The sequence below is a fragment of the Neodiprion fabricii genome, chromosome 2, assembly GCF_021155785.1.
Source record: "Neodiprion fabricii isolate iyNeoFabr1 chromosome 2, iyNeoFabr1.1, whole genome shotgun sequence".
Classification (NCBI taxonomy): Eukaryota; Metazoa; Arthropoda; class Insecta; order Hymenoptera; family Diprionidae; genus Neodiprion; species Neodiprion fabricii.
In genome coordinates, this window is record NC_060240.1 from 18,279,262 (window position 1) to 18,295,781 (window position 16,520).

Consider the following 16,520-nt stretch of genomic DNA (forward strand, 5'->3'; position numbering starts at 1 on the left):
CGATATAACCACACACGCTTGCCTGTACATATTATGTGAGGTATGCGCGTGCGCGTGTGCATTACGCATAGTTTATTCGACCTGCAGCACGTTGGTACCCGTTTGCGGTCACGTGATGTATGTATACACAATTACGTAGCACGTGGTCGAATTGGAACCGTCAGAACTATATCAGTTTGCTTAGCCAGCTCCCGGCGACGCATTCGCAAACGAACCAAAGGGACGAGTGGACGATATTGCGTTAGTTTCAGCAAAGTTCTCTTTCTATCCTTCAATTATTAAGACAACACACGCGCTTGTTTATATTTTAAAAATCAGTCTGCACTTCCTACCGATACCCACCGATTATCCCAGTTGTCAAAAAGTGCCAACTTTTCTTTGCAATATTTTTGTGCTCAAGTGACGTAGTGAGTGTATTCAAAGAAACCGAAAAACGATAGTTCCGCTGATATTATTACCAGACGTGACGTTTCATTGCCGATTGACAATATTGTCGAACTTTTCGTCGTCCCGACGTTCTGCACTTGATAAATGGTTGTTAAATTTTTCCAAAAAATCATCATGATCGGTAAGCAGATAATTGTTGGAAAACTTTATTGGTTATAGATTATGAAAACTTATTTTTCGGATTGATGAGAATTATAAAGCTACTGCGATAAACGTCAAGAACCAAGCGATACATTTTCCCATATTTGTATTCAATACTCTACAACTTGTGTTTAAATTGTTTCGTTTTTATCTTCTATAATTTCAACAAAGCGTTTGCACTCTATAATCTTCTACCGCTACATAGACAAAGTCGAAGACATATTTTTATTCTTTTTCTATTTACGCGATGCTGCAACTGTGTCATAGGCTGAAATTTCATAATACATGTAATAACTCCGTCGTTGTATAATACTAGCATTTTATGCATAATAGCTTCATGGTCTATAACGAAGGAGCGTAGTTATCATCGCAAGAAATAAGATCGCACCTAAGTACGTGCCGCAATTGTATAAGGCTATTCTCGATAAGCAGGAGTGTGAAGTGTTGTTGTACTAAGTGAACACAGCCGCGGCTTATGTTACACCCTGAAACCGCAAATTTCTGCCACACATGCGAACAAACATTTTCCTTGTGCGCGTTACAGCCGATCATTTCTGTGGAACCGGCGACAGGTACATTTATTGTTAGCCTTACTTACGAAGTATGAAGTGTCGCTTATATTATACACGAACCAAGACATAAGAAAAGCAGCAATATATTTAAGCTGCAAGTATAAATTATCCAGCGATCTGTAGCTTCCAAACCATCGTTCTGGGAACCATTTATGAGCTGTAATAACTTTTTTTTACTCGTTTTCAAGTCTCAATATTTTGGCATGAACTTTGTTACTCCGGGGGATTCGACGTCGCTGATCACGAATCTGAAGTGAAAATTTCATAATTTCTAAATCGGAAGTGAAAAATTTATCTTGCCCGCTGTTTTGCAGACTATCACTGTACAAGAATTAAATATCCAATTTTTGATTTTCGACCATTCTTTAAACATTTACAATGTATTTATTGCGATTGCGGTCGTCACAAGCTTATGAAAAGTATATCTTCGCTATAGCATATAGCAGCTTTTTTGATTGGTCATTCCAACAATGCTATTTCGTCTATTATTGTTACATGGTGTGTAATACCAATGGTTAAAGGCGTTCAACCTTAACTGAGCACTTTCCGCGTTCGATGGGTTGAAAATTTATCATCTTCCCACTTCGAGATAAAAAGTATGTCCAAAACGTTACTACCCATGTTGTTTGAGGACAATTTTGGCAGATTTGAAAATTTTTTTCTCACAATAGTTGACAACGAATGTTTTTGGTCTTAACAAAAAAATAATGTCACTCAAATGTCAATGATTACATAAACATTTTCTCTATCCATTGAGCAGGATTTGATTTTTGATACTTTGTAAATCCTCAGAACGAAAAATTATAATGAGAATTTGAAAATCGAAAATATTTCGCCCGTTTCTAACCAAATAATGTTCATGTGAGTTAAAAAAATTCTACTATGTTCGTATATTGTTCTATTCAATTTTAAAAAGCCTGCACGTGGCACACGATGTTAGGCATTCTTATTTCATTTACATGCCAGTTATGTTACTTCAGTAGGCAATAAGTATGTATAAAATATATCCATATTCACTTTTGTGATAAAAAAAATGTTCCTCCAGACTTTTTGTGTTAAACAAACGGAGACGAATAATAAAATAGGATATTGTAACCTCACGTTGATGAAAAAGGGGGGTGTGAAAAATGTGGAATTCATCGCGACATCATTCATGGATGGCCTCCAATAAGACCACAAACAGCGAATATTTGACGAAAAAAGTTGTGTTACTTTTCCAAGTACAGGCACTTAGTTTTTTAAATTTTACAAAGGATATTTTTTCGACACGATTACAGTAACAATGATTACGCGTTACGCCCGGCTTACATTTGCAGTATCGAGCTTCTGTACGTTATCTGACATTTATCGTTTTTGTGAGATAAGAAAAACTGGGATCCCCGATGCTAATTAAAAGCTGCATGTAGTAAACATTCAGTTATTTCTTGTTTTTTCTTCATGAATGTTTAGCATGAAATAGAACACAAAGCCAGAAAGGTAGAAAAAAAGGAGAGACTTGCTAAAAGCGTTAATAAGATACTCTTCAAACCCTGAATGACGCTATAACGAATAACGCCTATATCCGATCGAAATTTGAGAATGGCGGAGAAGAGAGAAAAGGATGCCTGAGCGGTGAAGAGGAAATAAGCATTCCATTCGTTTGGTACCAATTAGCACAACGGTTTATAAATAATTCATACTTACAATTAGAACAATGATCTGGCATGTGCTAAATAGTACTTCAAGGTGCAGAAGGTGTACACATATTATTCTCAAAGATCTTTGCCCATTTGTTTGATAATAACAGATGTAGGTGATTAATTGTTATTAGAGAATGCTGAGGCGGGCAGATAATTGCGTCGAATTGAGTCAACATATAAATATCGAGTACGGTTGAAATAAACAGCTTTTTAACAGCCAAAATAGAATAGATAAAAAGCTGAATTCGTTTAGTAAAAATGAAGAGGAAAAATTCATGTTTGGGAACAAACGTGTCACGTAATTATTAAATGAAAATAACCATGCAATTTTCAAGATTTATAACTTGAAGATGAAGCTGAAAAGTCCAACTTGAACCATTCTCCTCGATATCTTTGAATTATCAATTTGTTTAGCAAATTCGTTTTCATCTCGTTCTCTTATGTTTACTTTTTTTCTTCATACTTGGTGAAATTTTTCAATGAACTTATTCAGGAATAAAATCAATCATACGAACTAACAACGTTGAAGTGAAATTTCGTATGATCTTAAGCGTGCGGACAAAAATTGCAAGAGTTTTAAAGTTAATGCGTATGAATGGAAAATTATTCGGTAAACTACGCAAAGTTAAGATTTATAGTAACGTTTTTTTTTTTTCTTTCACCTACCATTTCGTCATTTCAGTGTATTGTGACTATTTGAATTTTTTTTTTTCAATTACCGACGGTTAATATTTATTTAACTCAAAGTGATAATCCCAAAAGACCAAACCTCTTGAACTCGTCAAATCATTTTTTTCGTTGCACTAAGACGTACAACTGTTCACTAGACGAACACACAAATTGTCACAAAAATAAACTTTCCTTTTTGGAAATTTGAAATTCTTTTTTTTATCACAATGCAAGGTATCCTAGTTTTGACTGCTTACCTCGCGGGGATTTCGAAGATCGAATCTAACTCATGTGATGTAACATCGTTGCAGTAGCAGTATCAGCAATGCACTAGAGTAACCCGCATGTGACGTTCAATTAATCATTTAAAACACATCTCAAGGTGCTTTATTGTGCTTCCCATTTATCCGCTTTTGTCTCACCCCCATTGTTGAGAAACTTGTCCCAATTTATTAGCTGCCATCATACAAATGCACATTGAGTATTTATTGTTGCATAGAATATACATACATATTAAAAGCATATGCATTATTACATGTACTCCAATAATACAATAGCGTTACATGCCTTGGTAAATCGAATAAACTTACGTAAGGTCTGTTGCAGATATCTACGTTTTTACGTGATTCATTATCGGTACTAGTGGTCAAATTCTTAACCACGGGTGAGGAGATATAAAAAAGTCCATAATTAAAATGAAATTGTTAGTTTTCAAGTTTCACGTTAAATACGCAAATCAGTGTGTCCGTACACACTTGAAATGTTTCTAATCGAGTATAGGACTCGTTATTCAGACAATATTTTTCTCTTTCTTGATCGGATATTTTTTTTCTCCCATTAATTGCCAACGCGACAAAAACCCAAAAAATCAATGCGATTTCTATACGAATCTCAGATTAACTTGGCGCGGAATTGGATTATATGCACACACATTACATATCTCTCTGTAGATTGAACACGTATGTAGAAATTGGTAATTTTTTACGTCAAGGCTACACACATATTGCGATAAATAGACACAGTAATGCAGTCCGTTCGTTTTCATCGCCTCGAAATTTCGTCATCGACTCCACGCTCCTTGCGAACATAACACACAGCTTTTGTACGGAGAGAAATATTTCTATGAATTTACTTAACGTTCTTTTTGGATAGGTCGCAGAAATAATTATTTGACGCACAGGTATGAAAATAATTCCGTGCGTAAATCAGAATCGGTTTATTTCGATGAGAATCTACTTCTATTTACTTCTTCTATTAGACATATATCAACAAAAAACGGGCAGAGGAGGATGGGGGTGAAGGGGGAGAAGATATCCCGATGGTCACTATTTAGAAACGCCCATCTCCAGAGTGACAATATAAAAAGTTTCATGATATACATGACAGATAGGCCCTTTCATGCATATATTTTTCATTACATGCAATTCACTTGAAATTTCACATGCATTGACTTTTGGGGTCATTGATCACGAATCTGAACTCGAAATTCGAAAATTCAAAATGACGGATCTAGTATGGCAGAGAACCAAAAACAACAAGAAAAATTTTTTGGTGTGTATTAAGTTTGTGAAAATATTGGCTTTCAGATTTTCGTCGTAGATTAGCAGAAAATGCTTTTTTTTTTGCGGAAAAGTACGAATTTCGATTATTTGTTGACGTGCTCTATTTTTGCAATAAATAAATAAACAAGTTTATATTATTTCTAGACTTGGAAATATTTTAGGGACAATGTGGAACCAAAAAACTCGGCAGCGTTACCAAAAAAGTAGTTTAACAAATAAAATGCTGCAAAAAAAAAGGTAAGGCGCTGAGCGTCCCAGCATGAATTAAAAGGTTGATATTGTCACTCTGGCGATGAGCCTTTCTTAATAGTGGCCATCTTCTATCGGTATTGCTTAGTTATAAAAAAAAATTTTTTTGAAAACTAGAATATTCGATGCAATGGAAATTATAAAAAAAAAATAAAAAATAATAATGACCGAGGGTACAGAATTAATCAGGTGCGAGTTTTTTTAGTGAGAAAAATGGTAGACAGACTTAATACTTTTTTTCCAGTCCTCGACACGTAAAGAACGGAGTGATAGGTAGAATTGAATTGACTTGAAAGTCTGCACATAGTTGTGCGTGAGGCCGTACGCTTTTTGTGAAGTCAGGCTCTAATAGGCTCCAATAGTCTAATTGCCGTTCGGCGGGAAGCATAGGTGTTTCTCACTGAAATCGCATTCGCCTAGAGTGGCCTAGACCATAGCAGAATCCGTCAACGCCTACCTGGACTCCATATTACTCATAATTCATACAGACTTCCTAAAAAAAACCTTGATAAATGTGAATTATGGGTGAAGAAGAAAAAACTTATACGTGTCGTTGCTTTATCGTGAGACATGAATTCCGATTAGTCTTGCACCTTTTATCCGCGGTGCAGACGCCTCGCGGAATAAGTGGATATACTCAGAATCAACGTAGTTCGATTCGTTGTTCCAGAGCATGGAATTATTTAATTAAAGGGTTGCATGGGTTTCGACATTTTTTTAAGATTTGTATCCAATAGTAAAACATGTCAAGAATATTTTCTCAAAGTTTCACGTCAACTGGAGTAAAAGTCTAGGAAAAAAGGCCTTTGAAAATTCCTCTCATGAGGCTTGACAAGCCGGGAACTTCGCGTCGCAGGTATATCGTTCTTTTCTCAACACTGTATGTCTGAAGTCGATGGCCACGATTTCTCAAAAACTGATCCATCGATCTTACTGGCATTTTGCACACTTCTTCTAAGTAGCATTGACTAGTGATCGAAGGAAGGATTGTTTTTCCTCGGTCACAACTTATTTCACAAGGTAATAAATACATGATATAGATTTCACCGAGAATCCAACTTTTTTGCATACAACTCTGCCAAAAATTCAAATTTCAATTTTCTTTTTAATTTTTCGTTCAGTCTCGAACTATACTCATCGACTAACAGAAAATATTTGGTTTTTTAATTTCGGATGAACCTATTACGAATTATCGTAACCACCGCAGGGATACTTTTTTCTGCGAGGCATCCAGGAACCAGATCTCAACGGCTGAATTTTAAACATTTTTCAATGAAAATTTGACAAAATATTGTTCAAATATTGTTCTTTAACGTACTTAATAGTTTGAATAAAATATTTTTTGTATTATATTAAAAAAACTAATGGAGAAAATACGGTGTTTTTCACTTTCGAAATCCATGTAACCCCTTAATTTCTTTTAACCCCTTGGCACTGCGGTAAAAATGAAATTTTCGAACCATTTTTGTGTCACACATTTCTTTTACAGATTTGTCCCATGATGTCAGTATTTCGGTTATTGATGTGATTGAATTTGAATTTAAAATGATGTTTTTAAAATTCAATATGACGAATGCAATGTTGAGAATTGGTGCAACATAGTGGATACAAATTTCAATTTTGGTTTGATTGAGTTGTTTTAAATTCGAGCGCCTAAATATGAGAAAATAACTGACATAATGTAAAAAACAATATAAACACTAAAGATACAAAGGTTTTTCGAAGTTTAACTACTTTTCGTATTTTCTCCCATAATGTTTGATCCGCTATTTCGTATTTTCGTAATCTGATTTTAGGTTTGCATTCAGCGACTTCAAAATCTACGATATACAAATCCATATAGTAAAAACATTTTTTGTTTTCATACGCAAGTAAATAATTATCACAAATGAACCAAAATATTCTTTATTCTAGATTTTTCAGTGAAGAATCCGAATTTGTCTAAAAATTTTTCTCATTGGAGTAAGAATTTCATGAATGAAATATGATAAAAAAAAGAATCAGGTTTCTTAGTATCTGACTTGTTGAACCGTCAAAAAATTCGCCAATGGTGCCCAAATTTCGAGTGAAGTTCGAAACTTATACGCGACGCGACGACATTTTGACTGTTAAGTTCCAACTCTTGACAATATTTCGTTCTCGAGTTACAACTAGTCAAAAATCCCTTAAACGTGTTTCCTTTGTGATTTTGTTTTGAATTGAGTACTAAAAATTTTTTATTCCGCAGTCAAGTTTGGCAAAGTGAATTAAATAAATCATCTCCCACAGTTTATCGTAATTTACAACGCTATTTATTGAACAGAAAAAAACTCTAGACATCTAGTGAGTTTTATGAATAGATTTAAATTCGATATGAAAAATCCTATAAAAAACACTTCGCTTTATTTTTAGTTTCAAAAGAATTATTTATCTCGACTGGTCTATTATTCATCACAGTGGTGTGATCAATCGATTGATTGATATTTCCAAATAAACAAGTATTCATTAAATCGATCAACACATGATTTCAACAAGTTTCTGTTTTGATCGATTGGTTAATCGATTACTGATACAGCTTGAAAATCTAGTTCTTCTAAGTGAAAAATCTGCCCAACTTCTGAAAGCATTCGACGGCAACTTTACGCGTCGAATGCAAATTTTTTCTCAGTGAATAACCTTCGGTAAATCTGTAAATTGAAATAAATTATATCCTGCGCAGATTTATATTATCGCGCAAGCGTGCCGGCTATGTGGGGATGCTCGTTTCACAACTAACAGTAAGGCACTGTTTGAAGATTTGAATATTGTCGGTGAGATCTGAACGTATAATGTAACGTGCGTAATGTGTACATACCTATACCATATGTAACGAGTATACTGTATTAGCGGCCTAGGCATACTGACTTTGACACTCAAGTACTTCTTTGTAGAGGAAAGATAAGCAATCTATTTTCGCAATCGGAAGAGTCAGAAAGAACCGAGCGTGGGCCGTGAGGTCAAGCATTGCCCTGTTCGAACCATTATTTTTCAAAAAATCGCCAACACAATTGGTGATATGAAACTCAATTATTGTAAGCCGCACAATGACACCGTTTCAGCCATTGTGCCTTATCCTCGAAAAGCGAATGAGATGCTAGATATCTTGACGACAAAGTTAAATTCGGGGAAGTCTGAAAGAGTATCTCTTTTGGTCAATCGCACGAGATGGCCCCGCAATAACCTCACGCACGGAGTTCTGGAGCTCATCGCACCATTTAGCGTGACGTCAGAAGTGCTGCGATCAATGGGAGCCACTCTACAACTTGCGCGGGAGATTTGAATAGATAATCGAGGGTCTGATTAAAGTGCGCGTTTCGAAAATAGTAATAAATTGGTGTAGCCTTAGATCGGTCGTCGTATTTTCAATTACTTCCAAGTTACCTCCAGAATTAAAAGATCAAAGATTTTTTTTTTCAAAATTGGCATGAAATTATGAATAGATTCTTTTAATTAGGAATTTCGAAATATCGACAGATTTCACCGAGATCTAACGTTCTCCGTGACGGCTCAGAATATATAAAATACCCAAGGAAGTTTCTGAACAACTGAATTTAAGGGACTATCGAAGTACAGGTAGGATGCTTAATTTTAGAGTGACATGGAATGTTTTGAAAGGACGTAAGAATTACATTTCTGTCTTCCATTTAACACTGAGTGTGTTGAATAATCGACTTGTTTAAACACCGCGTGCCTGCCGAGTATGTAAGAATGGAGTGGTTTACAATTAAGTCTGTTCTCTAGTTGTGAAACACGCCTATACTTGCAGCGCTGAACTCACCAGAAGCAGCAGCAAGTATCATGCGAAGCTACCGCGGGACTTCTGCAAAGAAACCATTCGTCCATTACGTAAATACGATGAGTTTCAAGCCTGCTAACCAAAATCTCTTTACAATATCCGTAATCAGTTGATTGCACCACCATCATAACCGTGTAAGCAATGATGGTTCTGTTTCTTGATCCAATAAAATTTTACGATCAACCGCGAGATAAGGCCGCGCTCCTTTGAGTCGAGCGTTAATCGTTTTGTGTGTCCCCACTGCAAATGTAAACCCAATACCTACTACGGTTTACGCTTTTGCACCTGATCCTCGTTCCCGCTGCTCTTTGTTTGATATTTTAGTCATATCTCTCTGCTTCACTCTAATCTCGAAACGTTTGTTTTGTAATTCGCAAATTTATCTCCTCTCAATTATCTATGTGGATCAAGGGCTAAACTAGGATAAAGGTGCCTTTTGTTCTTCCTTGCAAATATCTTAATTTTCGTCTTACCCATTACACGCTGTCTTTCATGGGCGTTTGGGGTCACTGATTACGAATTTGAACTCGAAAATCGAAAATTCCACATGTCGGATCCAATATGCCGGACGTAAATTAAAAAGTTATTTGATTTTGATCAAAATTTATGTTACATGGTTTTTGGAGTCACTGATTAGAAATCTGAATTCAAATTCAAAAAGTAAAAATAGTGGATCCAATATGGCGGACTATCAAGAACAAAATCAAAAATTTTGAAAAAATTCTGCAAAATTTTTTGGTGTGTATTAAGTTGACGTAAAACTTGGCGTTCGGATTTTCATGGTAGATTAGCAGAAAGTCCTTTTTTTCGTGGAAAAATACGACTTTCAACAATTTGTGTACAAGTGCTATTTTTGCAGTAAATACATAAATAAATTTAATATTTTTTTTACACTGGGAAATATTTCGAGAACCATGTGGAACCAAAAAACTAGGCAGTTGTTACCAAAAATCCAAGCGTAATATTCTTTGAGTCAATCAGAAATAAATATTTTCGATCGATTTAAATTTTTCGGCAAAAAACCTACGAATACGATTATGACATTCAATTTCTCAAACCGTCGATCAACTTCTAGAAAGTACCGGTACTTCTAATTATCGTATTATTTTTGTGGTCTCCTTCTCGAATGGGACATAATTTTCAGTAAGAACATCGAAATCGTCTACAAGAAGAAAAACTCGGATGTTTTGAACAAATTATTGGAAAATCTCTTGCAATCAGAGAATAATTTATTGACAAATAACTCAAAAACCACGTGCCCGCTGAAGTGAAAAATTTAACCAGTTTCAATTTAAGACGAGCCCCGTCAATTGATACCAAAATCATAAAAATCTGTTCGTTCGTTCTTCATATATCGTCGGACAAAACTTAATCACTCATACACGAACACAGAGTCCCATCAAAAAGTGGTTGGAGGTGATTATTTAGACCTTGAAACGTCCAGATCTAGTGAAATATCAACTTTTCATTTTTAGGGTGATTACAATAATGTCCTTCTTTTTATTCTCGAAGAAAAGGAGTGGTCGGTTAAAAACACGATCTCCGTTTTGTCTGAAATTGCGATATGTATAAGTAATATAGTTACAAATTTTTTGCGCACTAAGGGTGCAGCCGTCTGAAACAAATACAACTCTATAGTTCATACGGCAAACTTGTGTATCTACATTATAATTATAATAGAACGAACTTTTACTCACGTCCATCCATCAGTTTCACATTAAAATCAATTTTCACGCCGACCGTTTCTTGCGTCTAGCCCGCCTACAGCAGCAAACCGACACCGGCGTTGCGTAATTATTCGGCACACTTATCCACGATCCGCGTATTAAAGTCGCACGTTCTTTAAACGGCCCGCGATATGTCGCAGCACGTGCTCGCGGGTCATGTAACAATTATTTTACCCACGTTACGCCAAAGTCTAGAGCGTTGAATGGAAATAGATATACCGCACGTATTCTATACCTAAATCATACCGGAATTCCATAAAATAAAGTAGTTCGCTATATATACAGGAACACGATTCGTTGTTATTCACCAGACACGGCGATCAAATAGACAGAGGAATAAATATTTTTCGCATCTAAATAATGTTATTTCATCAGTCAACAAAATAGCCAGTGTTTTTAGTTATTGAGTGTAACCAAATTTATTTCAATTAATAATAATAAGACATTTCTGTTACCGTATTTGTTCACCAAAATTCGTGAATTTCACATTTTTTTCTTGTGTGTGCAGTTCGTAGTTGCGTTCGTCATTTTATATTTAGACCATATTTTTAGCGCGAAAGCTCGACAGCGATAACAATTTTTTCGAGTAAAAAATGCCTTTTCGCCTTAACTAGTTATATCGAGTTGGCAAAACTATTGTTTTTCTTAATGCATTCGATATATACCCATAACGTGTCACTGATCAATGAGCAACGTCTGTGAACCCTAATTGTTGTCGACATGCTCGATTTACCAGAAATGAAAGAAATCCTGGTAAGAAATGTTTATGTTTGGTTGAATGTTCATTTGACGACAAGCCACAATAGATATGTACATACGCATTGTACTTACTTATGTTTACTAACAATCAGTTGACGGGCTCAATAAAAACAGATAGACAAGAAACGAATGCTATTTTCATCAGAGTGTTGGGTAAAAAAATCTCTATGCTTATTTTCATTTTGCATACATTTAGATATAGCAGTATGAATTTAATCACACTCGTAGTTCTGTAATCAACACAATCAATTTTGCAGCACTTTGAACAACTCTAGGAAAATTTTATATTTTTGACAAGTTGGAAAAATTTGGGATCCACAATTCGAAATAAACTGAACAGATCACAGTATCTTAAGACGCCGCTGACATGGCTTGTAAATATCAGTTTTGTGACGTCATAAGTATTTACAGCGCTTCTGGACATCCAACCTAAGGCCGGTAATTTCATTGGCTAGTTCCGTTAGATCCGACCAATGAAATCACTTACAAATCAAAACAGACATCTTGTAGATCACGATCGGGCTCCTATCACCTGGACCTTTCCTTGTCGAATCGTGCCATATTTACGAAAAAATAACTGATGGAATTGGTTTTCCCGGATTACGTGTGTATTTTCAACGGCTCTATCTCCTTGTCGCAATTGAAAGAAATTCTGAAATCGTAGAAGCGGTGAATGTTCGACAAGTCGGTAATCCCAATCTGCCATATTTGATGTGACGTGATTTTATTTATTTCATCATTATTCATAATAAATATTATTGGAGATCTGCATTACCAATGACTGTGATACAGACCGGATCAGCGAGGACTTAAGATCATGTAGTATTCCTACTCTACCGACCGAGCAACCTCACCCTTGTCCTTTCTACATTAAATAAACAAATGAACGGAAAGGGTTCAAATTTCGACGGTGCATCGCTCTTTTGTAACGGAATTGAGAAAAGTTACTCATATCCCGTAAATCGTCAAAAAATGTGTGGTTCTTCTGACACGTGTTACTATTCCCACATTTCCCGTATTTCAGGGGCTAAAAAGCGAAGAGCTGAGGTACTTTGCGCAATTCTCGAAAGAATGAGGAGTAAAATGAGCCGTCATAGGACTGTTTTCATGGAATATTGATGTCGCTAGCTGAAAACTAGGAAATACAATAATTTCGTAAATAAAAAATGGTCTCACGATCAGCTGGGCGCATGGCCGAGCGTTCCTAGGTTTATTTAATGTAGGAAGACAAATAGGTGAGTTTGTTCATCGCCAGTGATCGGTAGAGGTAGGAGTACTACATGACCTTAATATGACTCGGAATGTAATAGGATATGATAAAATATAATGTCACCGACTGAGAAGCCGGGTGACAATTTTACTTGACATTTCGCAACGAAAATATCGTATTAAGTATATGTATATTTTTACCTGACGATTTGACGTACTTTGCGGAGTTCTGTATTCGAGTCGTATTAAATCCCGCAAAAAATGGCCACCTGAGCATCGACCCCTACGCATTTAATGTATTATAAAACTCTCCGTTGTTCTTCTATCGTAGAAAGGTTTGTCTCCGTCAATTCTATGACATGGCACGAATTGAGCAACCTAATTGTCTTTGCATATTTCAAGCGAACAAAAGCATGTACAGCAAACCTGCATTCCATCGACGAAAACAGTTCTTGACTCGTATCATGGTGGCGCATCCTGGTAGATATGTAAATACATACATGTTTCCTTTGCTAAATAGCACGCTTACTTGATCCAGCAGGCGCAGCAGCCCAGGACCAAGATCGCTTGGGATATACGTACGAGACCTTCAGAGATGGATTTGCCTGTGTATGTATGACTGGTGGCGCGTAAACAGTAGACCGCCAATGATAAAAACACCTTCGATTATACGTAGCCATTTTAACATGTTTATGATAAATCCGTCTGTGAGAGTCTCATATGTAATATTCCAAGCGATTCTGACTGTGGGCAGCTGTGCGTGCTGGGTCCAGTAGTCGCATTACCTAGCAAAAGTATGCCCAACATGACGCACCACAATGATACATTTTAATTTTTTTTTTTTTTTGTATGAATTGTTTACTCATGTTTCTTTCTTTGGATAATACATTTGGAGATGCTTTGTGTCGTACGTGTAGTATGGCTTAACGTAGATCCTTACTTGCACGTCTATTGCCTTTGTGTGTTCTTAAGTATTCTCATTGCTTTTTGGCTTGGATATTCATTTTTTGGATTTGGCCCTTTCCTAAGGCTAGTCTTATGTCTATGTAGGTGGGTGTGTACGATGGTGGCCATGGTTATATACAGCTGATGATGTCACTGTGCCGTTCGACCAAAAAGTACATTTCGGTACCTTCCTTGTTGGAGCAATTGTGCTCGGTACTCATTGTTCTGTAGTGATTGACAGAGGAATTGGCCTTGTCAATCCTAGAACTTTCCACATGTCCTGTGTTGTATTTCCTTCTGTTCACTTTGGAGGTCTGGTTTATCGAGAATTTCCCATAGTACGTAGATTACCCATGGCAGGACTTTCAAAAGCCTCCTGCTGCTCTCAGCGTTTACTTGTATGCCACTTCAAGCGTATTGAGTTTCTTTTCTGTGTGCATGGGTATCAAACTTGCTGTTCCGTAGTCAAAGATTTATCGGAGACAGGTTCTGATGATTTTTACCTTGTTTCTTGCATCAATTTTGCTTGTCCTTCCAATAATTGGTCCAAGTGTATTATTGACTGTACAGTATTTCTGTAATGTGCTGTTCACATGTGTGCCCATGCTGAGATTCTTCGTTACGTGTACTCCAAGAGCCAAGAATCGTTTTCGCTACTCGGTGGGAACCGATGGACTGCAGGTTTACTGTATCTAAGCAAAAACATCTGACATGTAAAAAAATCTGCCGAGTTACCTAAACCACATCACAATAAAAATAAAAGAACAACTTCGCTATTGTCAGTTTTCAATGTGAAATTAGGAAAATAACCCAAGCCCTAGGATCTCTCAACAAGTAGGTATACGTCTTGAAGTCGAACCGCGCTATTTCGTGTAGTGCTATCGAAACATCAGTTCAAGAACTATACGTACTTCGCGAGCACACTTATTTTTTATTCTTTACTGAAATTACTATACTCATTCATGTCGTGTGCGACCCCGTGTAACAATGTCGTCTCTCTAAGGTTGATTCTTATCATCAAATAAATGAATTGTATTTTTTTCAAACACAATCATTTTTGCATTAGAATGACTAATTGATAACAGCTTATTCAACATTACTAATGTATCTAATTTGAAATGGTTTTGTTCTGCCACTTACAGCTTGGGTTCATATTTTATATTATAGAATTCAAGATAATCGGATTGAGTCAATTGATCGGTTAGCTTCGAACAGATTAACGTATTGTTAATTTTGAAGTGGATGGATGCATTTCATTAATTTTTTCTGTTGTATTAATTACCGATGATTGCATGATATTTGGAAAATGCATATTATACTAACAAGGAACCCTAGGTAGGTCAACCCCTCCGATTTTGACCTGGTTCGTATATGTCGTAGTGCATCGAAAACTAAGAAACCCGTATATTTTCTCATCTGCTAATAAAAGGCTTAGAGGCGTGAAAACAAACTTTTGTTGGTAACAATGTACTAGGTGTATGTTCTTTTCCTTTTATATTTCTATGCTGGTAACACTGCGAGTACTGTTCTATTAAAAATAGTGTGCGTTACCTATGTAAACCTATTAAAATACTTATCTTTAATAAAAGTCTTCGTGCAATTAACCATTGTTTTTACTTATAATCCAAAAACTTTCTTTTTTATTTAAGTTTTTTAAAAATTTTAATCAGTTATTAGACGACAATTTTATTAATAAATAGAAACATTTGAACGCTGGTTTCACTTAAATCCATCAAGTGCATCAAGAAATCACCCTATTGGGTGCCCATCTTTGGGGATTATTTTCACCCCTCTAATCCTTATGATTAGTAGTACCAATTAACTGTACCTCTGATACAAATGCAGCATAGGCGCGTATTACCACAACCTGATGACAAAATAGTAATAAATTAATAACCTACATAGGTGTCACGAGTGAAAAAAAATTCTCCGCTGTAATAAATTTCAAATTTATTTATAAATACGCAAATATCGTCGGCTCTTGGATATGTCAATTCACTACTAATATAATTGACAGAGTCCAACCCGAAATACCGTTCCATACCCATAAGAAACAAGCTCTTCCAGAAGTTCAGAGTGTGCGAAGTCAAGTTAGGTACCTGATTATAAATTATAGGTACATGATAATAAATTCTTATACAGTGAAACTTCTCTTAACGAACACCTTCCAACAACAGATTCGTCCTTACAACGGACAGTCTAAAAATCTCCCGAAGCACAATTTACATGTTAAATTGTTCTGAATAGCGGACACTCCTCAACAACGAACAGTATTTCTAGTCCCGAAGATGTCAGCTAGTCAAAAGTTTCACTGTATGTATAACCTTGTCATTATTGAAATACATGATTTTCTAATAATTGGCCAATTTCGCACGTTGCCTGCCGGAAAGTGAATCACCGTGAGGTATATTTGTTAGCTGTTGTATACGTATACTGCAACGGTGTGCACCGCATCATGTCTTAATTATTACGATAGATTTCATTGACCCTAATTCACGTTATGTTAACTAATTATACCTTGCATTACAACTTGAGAAAAATTTTCACTTCATACATGAACTTCAACTGAGCATGTATCCTGAACATCTAATGAATATTACGAAGTAAAGCCGTAGCAAATATACATTTAGTGTAGCTATTTATTTATAATTGCTGAAATTAAATCCTACTCCATATTATTATTCTCGTTTTTTTCGCGATCTTTGAAATATTATTACACAAAGCCCATGCATAGAATATGCGGACAA

General features: G+C 35.9%; 1 protein-coding gene across 3 annotated transcripts in view; it reads left to right on the forward strand.

Moving 5' to 3' along the window:
• Window positions 1–16,520, forward strand: part of LOC124176297 — a 47,895-nt gene that overhangs the window by 14,726 nt on the left and 16,649 nt on the right. For 2 of the 3 annotated variants that reach the window (XM_046557396.1, XM_046557399.1), the window contains exon 1: window positions 208–568. The exons of the other annotated variant lie outside the window; for it this stretch is intronic. In XM_046557396.1, coding sequence (XP_046413352.1) covers window positions 532–568 — 37 coding nt within the window. In that variant the 5' untranslated portion in view covers window positions 208–531. Of the gene's footprint in view, window positions 1–207; window positions 569–16,520 lie in introns of those variants that run through there. 3 annotated transcript variants of the gene reach the window in all.